Source organism: Cetorhinus maximus, chromosome 4 (assembly GCF_964194155.1).
Source record: "Cetorhinus maximus chromosome 4, sCetMax3.hap1.1, whole genome shotgun sequence".
NCBI lineage: Eukaryota > Metazoa > Chordata > Chondrichthyes > Lamniformes > Cetorhinidae > Cetorhinus > Cetorhinus maximus.
The window spans coordinates 97,482,864-97,497,719 of NC_135882.1; the positions used below are offsets into that span (position 1 = coordinate 97,482,864).

Here is a 14,856-nt window from a genome sequence, read left to right on the forward strand (position 1 = left end):
CACTGCATGTCGTCATCACCCTCCACAAATCCAGCAGCTGTGAGGGCCTCCTGAGCACGCCTGCCCATGATTACTGAATTACCCACACTGCATTCTTCTCTAATCCCCTGATGAATACCATGTCCCAGACAACCACTACTGTTTGGAGCCTATAAGCAACTCCTACCAATGTTTGCTGTTTCTTAGCTCCACCCAAACAGAATCCATATTTTGTTTTTCCAATCTGAGGTCCTCCCTTACCAACTCCTTTTGTCATCTATCTTCTTTTCTTTGATTTCTCAAACTTTCATACTCAATTACTAATTTTCTGCTTCTATTTGCTTCTCTTCTTTATGAATCTATGCTCACGTTCCCAATTCCCCTTGGAAGCTAGTTTAAGTTTCCCCCCCAGCACTAGCAATCGTCCCCACCAACATACTGCTCTTGGCCCCATTGAGGTGCAACCCATCCAGTTTATACAGGTCCCACCTACCCCAAAACCAGTCTAAAGTCCTTCCTGTTGCACCATTTCTCAAGCTACACATTTGACTGCTGTATCCTCCTATTTCTATACTCACTATTGCATAGCACTATTACTAGGAGTAATTGGAGATTAATACCTTTGAAGTCTTGTTTTTTTATTCCTTCCCTAGCTTCCTCAAGTCTGTCTGCAGGGCCTCATCCGTTTTCCAACTATGTCATCAGTATCAATATGGACCATGGTCCCTGGCTCTTCACCCTCCCTCTTCTCAATATTTTTCAGCTGCTCAGTGACATCCTGGGCCCTGGCACCAGGGAGGACACATTGAAATCACATCTGCAGCCACAGAAATTCCTGTCGGTTCCTTTAATTACTGCATACCCTGCATAGCTTAGCAACTTATGATACCGTGGATTTGCCTCTGGCTGTATTCAGCAGAGGAACCATTGCCCTCACCAGTATTGAGAACTCAGTACTGGTTGAAGAGTGAGATGCACTATGTTCCTATGCACTCAGGGGACCCCTACGCTACCTGTCTTATCCTCCTTGACTGCCTGGCCATCACCTATTCCCTCTCAGTCCGCACACACTCTAAGCTGCAGCGTATCCAGCCCCTAGAAAGTGATCCATGCAGCTCTCAGCCTCACAGATGCACCGCAGTGATGCCAGCTGCTGCTCAAGCTCCAAGTTGGAGTTTAGAAGAATGAGAGGTGACCATATTGAAACATATAAGATTCTTAGGGGGCTTGACAGGGTAGATGCTGAGAGGTTGTTTGACCTTGTGGGAGAGTCTAGGACCAGAGGGCATAATCTCAGAGTAAGGGGGCGCCCATTTAAAACAGAGATGAGGAGGAATTTCTTCTCTCAGAGGGTAGTCAATCTGTGGAATTCTTTACCGCAGAGGGCTGTAGAGGCTGGGTTGTTAAGTATATTCATGGCTGAGATAGACAGATTTTTAATCCATAAGGGAATCAAGGGTTATGGGGAAAAGGCAGGAAAGTCGAGTTGAGGAATATCAGATCAGCCATGATCTCATTGAATGGCTGAGCATACTCGATGGGCCGTATGGCTTACTTCTGCTCCTCCGTCTTATGGTCTTATGGTCTAAGTCCTGGAATTCAAGCTCCTCCAGCTGATGACACTTCCTGCACCTGTGGATTCAGGATGCAAGAAGCATCCTAGAGTATTCACACAGAGCAGGATGTGCATTTCACAGGACTGAGGTGACCTGCCATGTTTTTATTTATTAACTTAACAGAAATAAACTAAAGGCTTATTTAAACATTTATTTAAAAAAAACTCAACAGCTACTCATCAATCAGCACCTTCCTTTGTAGCTGAAGTCAGTTTTTTTCTCTAGGTCCTTCTCAACAGCCTAAGGCCCCTGAAAAAAGAAGACTTTTGAGAAGAATATTTCTAAAGAAGCATTGTCATGCGTCCCATCGTTTCCAAGCACCAGCACAGATATTGGCATCTTGACTGGGTTAGAGATGGAGGTAGAGGGGTCTGCATATAGTAGTGATTCTAGCAGTAGTGTGAATGAGCAGGTGACAGGTGGCAGGGACAGAATAGTAGAGGAGCAAAGTCCTCTCCCTGCCCTGCTGAGGAGGACACACATGAAGTCTACAGGTATCTGGCAATAAGAAGTAAAGTGTTTGCTTCACACAAGCAGTTATTTCAAGTATTGGAAATCCTGCTAAGGGCTTTCACCAACATGGCTGAATGTGCAGACAGATCTGCTACCAGCCTTCTTGGTGTCATCTGATTTGACATCAGTTTACCTCGGCGAACGTGGCCACCTCCAGGGGCATTACAACTGGACCTTACAACGCAAGTTCATGTTCACACACGCTCGTGCAAGCTCAAATGGCTGCCATGCAGACTCCAAGCTCCAAACTGTTTTCCGCCTTGGATATGCAGGTGTTCACCAAGAGATTGGCAGAGGAAATGGATACGGGCTTTTAAGGAATAATTCAGCTTCTGCAGTCTGTCCTCCTGCATATCAGTGGAAGTGGTGAGTCCCAGTCGCATGGTAATTGGCAGTGTTGCAGCTGAAGTCGCATGTGCTGCCCTCTCTCAGGATGTCAGCATGTTTTCCCCCTGACCATTCTCTCGACCAATACCCAGTATAACCCCAGAAAAATAGTTGGGCCAGTTTGCCTCAGTAAAAGCTGATATGCGGCAGTGTGGAGCTGGTCACTCTCAGTTATTTTAGGTATTGGAATCCCTGTCATGGGATTTCACCACCATGATTGAACGTCTGGACCAGTCACCTCAAGAGTCCACACATGAGAAGCAGCAGCCTTCCAGCAGTTCTGCTAAAGGCAGTGAAGTAAGGAAACCCTCTAATTATGCAAATGTAACACTGCTGTTCAAGAAAAGAGAAAATGAACTTCAGGCCATTTGGCCTGGCATCAGTCATCAGGAAGATGCTGGAATCCATTGTTTAGGAAGTGGTTCAGGGCACTTAGAAAATCACAATATTAGGCAGAGTCAACATGGTTTTATGAAACAGAAATCGTGTTTGCCAAATCTATTGGAATATTTTGAAGATGTAACCAGCAGGATAGATGGAGGGGGGTCAGTGATTATGATAAATTTAGATTTTCAAAAGGCATTTGATAAGGTGTCACATGAAAGATGAGAACTCATGAGGTTGGGGTAATATATTAGCATGTATAAGGAATTAGTTAAAAGAGAGGAAGAAGAGGGTAGGGATAAATGGGTCGTTTTCAGGTTGGCAGGCTGTACGAGTGAGGTGCCGCAAGGATCATTGCTGGTGTTCAGTATTTTACAATCTATATTAATGACTTAGATGAAGGGACTAAGTTTAATGTGTCTAAGTTTGCTGATGATACAAAGCCAGATGGGAAAGTAAGCTATGATTTGGGCACAAAGAGAGCGGAATTTGATGCCCTCTCCTGAGGTGAGTTTGGAGCTGGGGGGATATTTTATTGGGTAAGAGGGTGGTGGGTGGGGACCCCACTGCCTCTGACTTCTTCCCAAATTAAGTCCATGGTGGGAAGGCTCGTGGACGACCAAGTGGGCAATTAATGCCTACTTAAGTGCCTCATCTGGCCACCACTGGGGGAGTGTCTAGAACTAGGGGTCAGAGTTTCAGAATAAAGGAACTCAGAATAAAAGAACCGTTGGACTTAGATGAGGAGCAATTTATTCACTCAAAATGTTGTTAATAATGTTCCTTCTAAGCTGTATGGCCACACAGGAACCTGAAAGTTTCTGTGCAGGTCACGCAAAAGTCATCACTTTAAGTTACCACACATGCCTGGTCGCACTTAAATAAATCGCCGATGTGTTCCATTAACAAAAATTAGAGGGGGTGTTGATTTTTAATCTCTGGAATTCTCTACCACAGAGGGATGTAGGTGCTCAGTTATTGAGTATATTCAAGGCTGAGATTGATATTTTTGGACTCTAAGGGGTTTGATGATGAGCTGAGGTTTAAGATCAGCCGTGATTTTATTGAATAGTTGTTGAGGGGCTGTATGGTCAACTCCTGCTTCTATCTTTTAAATTCTTATGTAAGAAAAGTATTATGAGTTAAGCACTTGGGTGTCAAAAGATTTTAGATCAATCTTCTACTTATAAATACACTCATCAACCTCTTCACATTTGAAAGTTTGTTTCTAGTCTCTTTTCATTTGTTATGAAATCTATTTTTATGGCTCAAATGTTTTAGGAGTATAAATTTTAGTTTTGGGAATGAAATTGGAATCCCCACATCCCATAAATGAATAAATAAAAAATGGAAAAACCTGGGTTTGAGAAACTGCTAAACACCCATAAGATAAATACAATTAAAATGATGGTCTGTGTTTACTTAAAGGATTAGAGTTAGCTTCATAATAGAGCCAGTGAGCCTGGTAAGATTGTAGCTGTCCCCATGAGAGATAGAAATTATTCATTCAAGTTTCCTAGATCAACAAAGGGCTTGAAAACAACTGATAAACAAGGGAAGGTCTTAAAGTATCCGTATACTTTTCAGATCAAAGGACAGGTTTAAAGTTGGAAGTTCTGACTGAGTATGGGCTGCTTTTCTTGGAAGGGGAGCTTTGTTTAACTAGGGGAGAGGATGTATTGATGTATTGCGATTGAGTGGAAGCTGTGAAAGGAGAAAAGGGCATGGGCTAACCAAGGGAGGGAGGAAGGTGGCAGCCCTATAAAGGTTTGTGGCAGACAGAGGGAGCAAGCTGGGCTACGCAAGGAAGGTCAGTATCCACAGATAGTAGTTCAAGCATGATGGTGGGGAGTTAAAGTTATACAGGGAACGTCAATGGTAAGGTCCCGAGAGTTGAGGATAGCAGATGGCATGGTGTCTGTCTTAGAGGAATCGTGCAGAGCGTGAGCACTGCATTAACCCGAAGCTCTGAGTGCACAGCCTCCACAATTGAGAGAATGGCAACTCTCATGGAGAGACAGCTTCAGAAACAGAATCAAGGGTTTCTGGGGATGCGCTTGGACCTGCAATCCCATACAGTGGCAATGGCCTCAGCAGGTCACTGCCAGTGTGAGATGGATAAGGCACCTAGTCAGTCTGCTAGGTACCCTTCTATCTATGGTGAGCAGGGAGGTTCAAACCAACCTCATGCTGGCGGACCAGTTGCATGTCGCATCTGCGGGCTCCTCTCAGGGCACTCTGAATGAGGGCAGCAGCTCCTCCACCCCTCTGCCAGTGGCTGTGGCATCTGATGAGGCCGCGACAACTGAAGGGTGCTGGACACTCCCTCCCAGGAAAGCATAGGCTCCGCCAGAGGCCAGAGGATATCCATCAAGGTCATCAGGGCCAACAGGACATCACAGTCAGCAGGCTGCCTCTAATGACGCTGCCAGCGAGGGGGGTTGAGGGGGGCACCAAGACACAGCGCTCACAAGCAGCACTATAAACATGAGGGGTTGTCACGGGTGATAGTACTTCAGTTGAAATGTGTTCTATGTTCAAGTTGTGTAAACATGACCACTAGTTAAAGATGTTATGTTTCATGGTCTAAACGTGCTTTATGTTTCTCACAGGTGTTGGACATGGGACTGGCTTGTGTTATATGGTCTGAATATCATGAACAATTAAACAGGTCTATTTGCATTACATTGGAACTCTGCTTGACTTGTACATTTTCTTTCTAGAAGCCCACTTAGTCCAACTGACCTGCTGGCTTTGTTCCGCTATCCACGCGATCCCTTTACTGTGGAGACAGCAAGAGCAGGAGAAATCTTTGAGCGGACCTTGCAGCTGATACAGAACCATGTCAAGCAAGGATTAACTGTGGACTTCAATGACATAGGTATGGTCCAAGTCAAAAGAGAAACATAGGCCCAGATTTTGTGGTCAGCAATGAGGCAGTGTTGCCCACTGCTGACCACAAGGAAAGCTGCCCACAATGGTCCAGCAATATCTGTGGCATAGACTTCAATTTTCCTGATCATGGTTTAAATTTGGCTTAACTCAAGGGGTGTCCAGACATTCAGCAACATTCATGTCGGACAGAAACAAAAATTGCTGGAAAAACTCATGGGGCAGAATTTTGCCGTCGGCAAGCAGGTAACGCAAATGATCCCGGAGAAGCCGGCGGGAGCCCCGGGGAGAGTTCTCTTTTCTTTGTGAAGGGCAGGGCGCCCTCTTGCATTTGCCATAATGGCAGGCAATGGAGTGGTACTCGCCAGTTTTTCTGCATTTGGAACATCTCGTACGGACGATATTGATTTGATGTTTTACGGCCCGCTCACTGAGGCGTAAAATGATGCGGGATGATGTCGGGCGGAATCCCCAACGCCATCCCGCCCCATTTAAATTTTCGGGAAGGCGGGAGCGCAGCAAAATCAGCTGCGGGTCCGCTGACCTGTCAATGGCCAATTGTTAATTGGCCCGCCCACGTAAAATGGCGGCAGGGCCCGCTTCTCCGGTGGGGATCGGCTCCCCCACCCGCCGGAGATTGGGTTGGGCCCGCCCGCCCGACAGGCAGAAAACAAGAGTCATACGGACTCGAAACATTAACTCTGTCTTTCTCTCCGCAGAAGTTGTCAGACCTGCTGAGCTTTTCCAGCAATTTTTGTTTTTGTTTCAGATTTCCAGCACCTGCAGTATTTTGCTTTTATATTCATGTCGGACAGCATGGTTAGTACCTAATCAGATTGAATATTCTCACAGACAACAAACCAGGAAATTAAAGGCACTGAATCCCTTCACTTTTAAATCAAAATGTAATATAGCAAAATAAATGATTATGATTGATTTAAGATGGAAGCTAAAACAAGAATAAACAAGCTTTAAAAATATCATTTGAAGAAATATGTGGAATTTTAATAATAATGGACAAACTTAACATTTCACGAATATAAAATTAGTTTTCCTGGGTCAGTTACAGTATTTAACAATAACTTTGCACACCATTAAAAACCCAGTTATGCCTTGTTCAAGAAGGTGTAACTTTTTGAAGTATTTTTATAGTAGGACTGCCAGTTTAAGCCTGTAAGTTCTCGTCAGTTCAAAGATTTCCCATTGTTTGCGGTCTGGGGACCTCAAAAGTGCGTTCTCTGCAAAACTCTCACAGGCTGCAACTTCTGTACTTACACCGTTTTCTGTGCCTATGTAGGCTCTCAAAGTTGCTGTCAATTTTAGTGCAGTAATAGCAGCAACGGTTTTGCCATCATTAGTACCACAAAATCCAAACCAAAATAGCCATAGGTTACCAAACTGAGGTAAAATGTTGAAAAGCGTTAAAACCAAGACCTATGAGGGTTACTTCATGTTTACAATTATCATTTTTCAAATTTTCTCATGAGATGTGGGCATCGCTGGCAAGGCCAGCATTTGTTTCCTACCCTAAAACAACATTTCGGCCAGGATTTTCTGGCCCTGCCATGGCGGGACACGCTGGGGGAGATTCGGCAGACTAGCCAAAAGCCCATTGACTTTTGGCGGCACTGGATGACCTTGGCGGCGGGTGGGGCCGGAAAATCTCACCCTTAGGGCAGAATTTTGGTCTTGGTGGGGGTTGTTTGGGGCGGTCGGGAAGCCTACCACCACCCGCGATCAGCACCACACCGCACCACAATTTCATGCTGGCGGGCCAATTAAGGTCTGCCCAGCGTGAAATGCAAGTGGCAGCGCTGAGCGCTGCCTGTGGGGGGGCAGGGGGAGGGGGAGGTGGGTGAGTGGGCCGAGCATGAACTTTGCGCATGCGCGCGAGTGAGCACTGCATAATCTTCCTGAGGCAGGGGGCTGCCTCAAGGAGAGGAAGAGATATAACAAAATATAATAATGAAAATAAAAATGTAATAAAACATGTCCCCTCATGTGACTCTGTCACATGAGCAGGGACATGTTATTAATTCAATTGCAAACCTTTTTTTTTACTTTTATTTGCTTTTGGAAACCTCATCTCGCCCGTGGATGAGGTTTTCAAAAAAATGCAAAGGCCATTAGGTTGGACGGGCAGCAAAAGATTTAGCTTATTTGATTATTGAAGGCCCAAACAGGCCTTTTAATTGTCGGCGGGCACACCGCTGACTCCGGCGCGCGCCCGCTGGCCGAACTATCACGTGACTGCTTGTTGACGTCGGCACGCTCAGCCAACGTCAATGGGCATCATTTCACACTCGGTTGGGAGCGCACCTTCCCTCCGACCGAAAATTTCTGTTCTTGGTGTTTGTTGGTCATTAATGTTTGAACCTCCTCTGAAGTTATGTTAAAAATTATATTCTGCAAATATCAAACATTTGTGCTGAAGTGAAAACCAAACTATTTCAGGTAGAGCTAAGGCACCCACTCAACTCATCCTGAGTCATCCATCCAAAAAAAAACCTAGGCCAGAATTTTTGGGTCGGTGAGTGGGGGTGGGGCACACTCGCCAACGCATAAAATGATGCGCGGTGACGTTGGGCGTGTGTCCCGACATCACCACACATCATTTAGATTTTCAGTTCGGTAGGCACGCAGCCGAGTTGGCTATGCACCCACATAACTGTCAAAGGCTGTGGTCACTGGCACAGGGGCGGAGAAGTTGCCGCCCTCATCCAGAGCACCCTGAGAGGAGCCAGCAGAGATGACAGGCAGCTGCTCCACCGATGTGAGTTCCATTCGGCCCTCCCTGTTCACCATAGATGGATGGGTAGCGAGGTGGGATACCTGGTGGCCAAACCACCGCCCACACGGGCATTGACCAGACGAGGTCAATGTGAGGGATTGCCGGTCCAAGCACAACCACAACCCCTGATCCTGTCCCTGGAGCTGCCTCTCCATGAGAGTCGCCAATCTCTCCACGGAGGAAATTTGGCGCTCAGCCATGATGCTCAATGCATCGGCGATAGTCCGCGTAGACTCCTCCACCACTGACACCAAGCCAAGCAGAACCTCATGTATCTCCACCAGATGGTCCCGCACACCTGGCCATAAGTCAGCACTTGGCTGCATCGCCGATGACTGCAGAGGCTCATCATCAGCGACAGACTGAGCATGTGCCTGGGCCCCTGCAGTCCTCTGACTGCCGGCGCCATCGGCACTCTCTGTCTCCACCAGCTGTTCTAGCTGCCCTCACTGCTGTGACCCAGGACACTAGCCGAAGATATGATGCCCACTGAGGTGCCAGTATCTGCGCTGGTGCCTGCCTGGCAGAGATGGTGTGACGCTTCTGATGGTGCAACTTCATGCCCCTCAGGTGTCAGAGGGGGCCCTGCTGCTCCGGGTCCCGGCCCTGCGCCGCTGATGCTGAAAGGAAGAGTAAGGACATTCGATCAGTTGGCCTGCGAGCAATGTCAATGTACATGCCTGTCCCCCGGATCATCATGCGCTCATCATTCCACACGCACTGGGCAAGCCATGTTGGTAACATCACTCACTGAACAATCAGCAATGGCGTGGATGTTGGGAGACTACTGGTGATGTGAGTGCTGGGCACACATACCAGCCCGTGGAACCCCAGCCTCTCCAGCTCCGGTGGACCTGGGCGCATGGCATCTCTCCAAGCCGAGGGCCTCCTGCTCAAAGTGGTTCAGCATCAAAATCTGACCTGGCCCACCACCAGTCCTCAGCCGCTCGGCGTTGTTATGAGAATTCTTCTCCGGTAAATGAAAAAATAGCATTGATAAGCGATAAATGCACCGTAAATCTCCTGGCGGCTGGCCCACCCCAAGCCCAGTTGACCATTGCAGGGGTGCAGTGCATGCTGGTGGCCACACCACAAACATGCCAGATGTGTCCTTTCCCCCACCTCCCCCCGCCACCGCCCACATGCTGCCTTCATCACAGTTGGGAGCACACAGTTGTACCAGCTGTTGCAAGGAGGCACAATGATGTGGAGCTCAGAGGGCAGCAGATCCATCTGTGCCACGCCACCTTGAAGATCCCCTCCCACCATGTCATCACCCTGACTTCCACATGTCCTGGAGTTCGAGCACTGCGCCTGAGTGCAGATCCTCCAGGTTTCCCCCACCACAGTCACGTGGGTGTCAGTCCACCACATGCTGCGGGTGCAGAACCCATCTCATCACTACCCTCTCAGGCTCACGAACGCATAGGGAATATCTGCTGGCTCGCCCAGCTAAGGACACATGCCGTCAATGATTCATTGCATTCAGGCCACTCAGACATGGGTGGGGCGCCAGCTGGGGAGAAGCTTACATGAAGAGTGAAGTGAATGATGCCAGCCTGCTACTCACCCTTCCCGTGTGCAGCAGGTCGCTGAAGCGCTTGCGGCACTGGGTCCATGAGCGCCACACCACATTGTGGGAGCTCACGACCTCCGCAACCTCTTCCCATGCACGCTTCGTCAAGTGGGGTGGCCTCCACCTCCCGTCCTCGGGGTCAAGCACATCCCGCCGTGCTGCCACCTCCTCGAGGAGGGCAGCAAGGCGCTCATCAGAAAACCTGGGTGTACACTGGCCACCCGCCCTAGCCTCCTGCATGGTTGTTTTAGATGTGCCTTGCCCCTGACCTTTGGCCATGTACAATAGCCTTGGTGCGGCTGCAGCTTGGCCTTTAAACAGGCTGCCGGGCCGCCATTGAACCCGGCGGCGATTGTCGTTCTGCCTGCGCCCGCCCCCTCCCGCCATCCCCGGGAGTCACCAAACACGCTGGGCGGGCCTTAATTGGCCTGTCCGTGCAAAATGGCGGCATGGACCCAATCGCCGCCGGCGATTGGGACCGCGAGCACCAGCACCCGCTCCCACACGATATGGGGAAAATTCTACCCTTACACTAATCTCCATGGGCAGGCCCCGACTCAGGGAACTGCCCCCCATCCCCCCCACCCCCCCACCGCCCACACAGGGAGCACACAGCACATCCGGATACACAGCAAGCTGAGCGGGCCTTAATTGTCCCGCCCACATGAAATGACGGTGCGGACCCGATCAGGGGCGCCGATTGGGTCTGTGCCCGCCCCCTGCCGCCCCTGCACAACCCCTCAACAGGGGGGATATTCTCCCCCTACAATCCCTGATCACAGCAATTCTTTTCTCAAATAATCTAAAAGACTTACCGAAAATTCCATTCCCCATGTTTATCACTCGTTAGGTGCCATTTTACATTTTATCACCAGGTGTAAAATGATAGCGAGTTGGCAACCTATTGTATACCTCACACAATTCTTTTTCGCAGCAATAAAATTTAAAATTATTCCTTTTGTGTGAAGAACTTTCTGACATCAGCTCTAAATTTGCTGTTCATGAGCTTCTACCTGCATCACCTTATCCTACTGCCATGATTTACTTTTAAGTTGTGTTCCACATTTACCTTTACTGGCCTTGTCTTGTCTTCTCTATTCCCATAATATAATGTTCAATGTGATATTGCCTCACAGCTTTTTTTCTGTATGTGTGTGTGTGTGTGTTCTCTGTAATCACAATTGTATTAATTTTTCCAATGGGATAGGCTTTAACTTAGGATATGAGGATATGCACTTTATCCCAGGTGCTTTTCTTATGTTTCCTTCTGTAATCCTAGTTAAGTCTATTTTTTCTATAACCAGTGTCTTTCGGTCATTGTTGGCTTCCTCTTAATTTACAATCACTTAGCACTCACCTTCATGGCTTTTATTTTCCAATGCACATGATTTGTTAGCTCGGCTCAATGAATAGTTTAGGTTGAACTAAACCATGGCACTATTCAAAGAAGAGCCAGGAGTTTTTTAATAGCATGGTCAATATTCTTCTGCAAATCAACAGCACAAAAACAAACTATTTGGTGTGAAGGTGGATATTTTTTAAATTTAGGAATATGGAGGCATTCTGTAAAGAAGGCTATGAGTGAGTAGGTTTATGTGTAATTAAACTGGGGGAAGGTTAGTAAAGACAGCATGTCTGTGGGAGCAGAGAGATGAAAGATAAAGGAGCTAAACGGATGCATTTGTAATGAAAGGCTATGGTGAAGGTGTGAGTAAATAGGTTGGATTTGAAATTTGCATTATAAAATAAGTAGGAACTTGACTTTTCAGCTGTTAAATTTCAAAGGGTGTTTAAGGGACTTTTACAACTTACAAAGGTTTCATAGGTAAACAAGGAGAGGTTATTACATTTTATTTTACCTGAAAGTGGAGGCAATAGCAAAACAGGAAAGATTTTTATATTTTGGAAAAATTGAGTTCAAAGAGAAGCTTGGAACAATGGAGTCTAAGATCAAAGGACAAAAGGATATTTAAGGAAAAATGTTTAGTTGAGTCGTGTTGTCTGTTTGGACGAGATGTCCTGTGACTAGCTTTGTGCTGAAAAAGTTTTGAATTTGAAGCAGCCATCCAGTTTAAAGCCAGAGAAGTCTTTGGGCAGAATTTTTCAGTTGACGGGCGGGCTCGCCGGGAGTGGGCAGAGGCGGTCATGGAGCCAATCTCTGCCCGTGATCGACTCCACATCACCATTGTACACAGGCAGGCCAATTAAGGCCCGCCCAGCATAAGATGCGAGCGGTAGCACTCAGCGCTACCTGTGCAGGCGGGGGGTGGAGGGAGAGTCGGGGCCAGCACCCCTTCGTGCATGCGTGCAAAAGAATGCTTCAGTCTCACTGAGGCAAGGAACTTCCTCAGGGAGATTGAAGGGCTTCTGAAATTATTAAATAAAAGATTTAAAAATTTATTTAAACATGTCCCCACATGTTATTGTGTCACATGAGATGGGACATGTTTTTATATTTATGAATTTTTATTTATTTATTTAATAAAAGCTTTAGGAAACTCTTTCCGCCCGTGGATGAGGTTTCCTAAAAAGTGCAAAGGCCACTTGGCCTTTTCGCTTGCCCACCAACAATGTTTACAATAACCTTAATTAGAGCCTTAATGGCTTTGATAGGCCGTTTATATATCGGCGGGCATGCAGCTGACTCTGGCGTGCACCCGCCAAACAAAACATTGCAACTCAGTGTCATTTTACGTGTCGCCATGTCAGGCCTTCCCCTGCACGCCGAATGAAAAAATCTGACCTTTGTTTTCAGAAAGCAGTCGGTTTCTGAACTTCCTTCAGTTCCACAGCAGAGTGGAAGAGAGTGAGGAGTTACGTGGTATACTTTATTAAAGTAGCAGCAGGTTTTGCCTTGGGTAACATTACTGGATTTTTATGGTTAATAATCTGTGAGGGAGCTGTTGCCAAGTAGATTATTTGTATATTTTAACCAAGTGTGTTTTGGGGGTGCAGGGGGGATGTTTTGTAAGACTGCTCAACTGTGTAATTTAAATCTTGTGTGCTTAAGGGTTTTTTCTTCCTGTTAATAAATCTTCTAATTTTAAAATCCTAAAAGTGTTACTAGATTCTATGTTTCTGGGATGAGGAGTTTTCCGCTCATTTTCAAAATACAAAAGTTATGATCAGTAAGAGAAGTTTCCCGCTGGGATTTGGCTTGCTCAATGAATAACGTCGGCAGTGGTCATGACATTTGGTCATCTATCTCATTGCTGTTTGGGGAATCTTTCTATCTACAAGTTGGCTGCTGTATTTGTTTTGCAAAACCATCTCAAAAGTAAGTTGTGTAAATTGCTCTGAGACATGATAAGGCATTATATAATTGCAAGTCCTCATTTACTTTTTAATGAATTTATAACGAGGATTTTCCCCTCGGTGATTTGGGGGTGGGTTGCGCTCGTCGAGGGGAAAATGACCAACATCATCCCAGTCCATTTAAATCTTCAGGAAGGCGGGTGGACAGCGAAATCAGCTGTCCGCCCGCCGACCTGTCAATGGCCAATTAAGGCCATTGACAGGCCAATTAACCTTGTTAAAGACCCTGCCCGTCCAAGCTTAAGGCTGGCGGGCAGGGCAGGAGCCCCAGCGGGCTCCAGATTATTCATGAAACTTCATCCACTGGCGGGATGAAGTTTCATGTCCGTTTTTTAAAAATTTAATAAACTTTATGTGTTACTCATTAACATGTCCCATCTCGTGTGACATTGTCACATGAGGGGGACGTGTTAATAATTTTAATATTTCCCTATTTTTTGACTTTTCTGACCTGTCAGTAATCTCCCTGAGACAGGACTTTGCCTCAGGGAGCAGTGCGCTCTTTCGCACGCATGTGTGAAAGAGCGCACCATGACAGTTGGGGATTCCCTCCCCCCCGGCACAGGAAGCGCTTCCTGTCGGGCAGGCCGCCGGATGGGCCTTAATTGGCCCGCCCACTCAAAATGGAGGCGGGCCCCGTTTCGGCGAGCCGGTGGGGCCCACTCGCCCACCAAGGGCAAAGTTCTTTTGTATCATAATTAGATAATCCCACAGCTATGAAATATTAAACTTCAGCAGGGTAACATATTACTATGCCAATATTTCCTGTCACAAAATGGAAGGGCACAGTTTTGTGGGCCTGCAACTCTGAATCATGTGATCTCCCAAATTTGACTATTCAGTTGAAGAGAATGGCAAGTGAAGAATAGGTCCTTTCTTCAGGAAGGAAAGTGTCTGGTGAGTCGGTGGTTGGTTGGTTTTATTATTAGAAATAAATTCTGAAATCAAATCAGAAAGGGGAGTTTTTTTCAATTAATATAATTGGAAAGTTATACAGTTTTCCAATGTGTAGTCTGTGTGATTAAACTTCAGGTTTAAGGTAATCTCACTGATATTATTTAACCACTTAACTTGAAAACACCATTCAAATGAAAGTTTTGTCTAGAATCTCCTTTCAAATGTTATCCGATCCAGGAAGGCAGTTGCTTGATGATATATCATTGCTGGCTCCCAGGAGGAAAACTAAGTATCAACTGAAAAAGAAGAAAAAATAAATGGCTGAATTTTTCTGCTTTTTTTTAAGAAGGTTTAGTTAAAATTGGAATGGGCAGAAGGGATTAGTTTAAATTTGAAATGATTGGTAAGAATTTAATGAGAGAAATACCTGTCAAATCAGCAAGGTTAACCTGCAGCAGAGATCCAATAAAACACTTATAAGCCATTATACATTTATCCTTGGATAC

General features: G+C 46.4%; 1 protein-coding gene across 1 annotated transcript in view; it reads left to right on the forward strand.

Moving 5' to 3' along the window:
- LOC144679777 (peroxidasin homolog) overlaps window positions 1–14,856 on the forward strand; it is a 660,879-nt gene that overhangs the window by 534,853 nt on the left and 111,170 nt on the right. Inside the window, exon 16 of the mRNA XM_078540527.1 lies at window positions 5,603–5,760. Within this exon, the coding sequence (XP_078396653.1) occupies window positions 5,603–5,760 (158 nt within the window). The remainder of the gene's footprint in view (window positions 1–5,602; window positions 5,761–14,856) is intronic.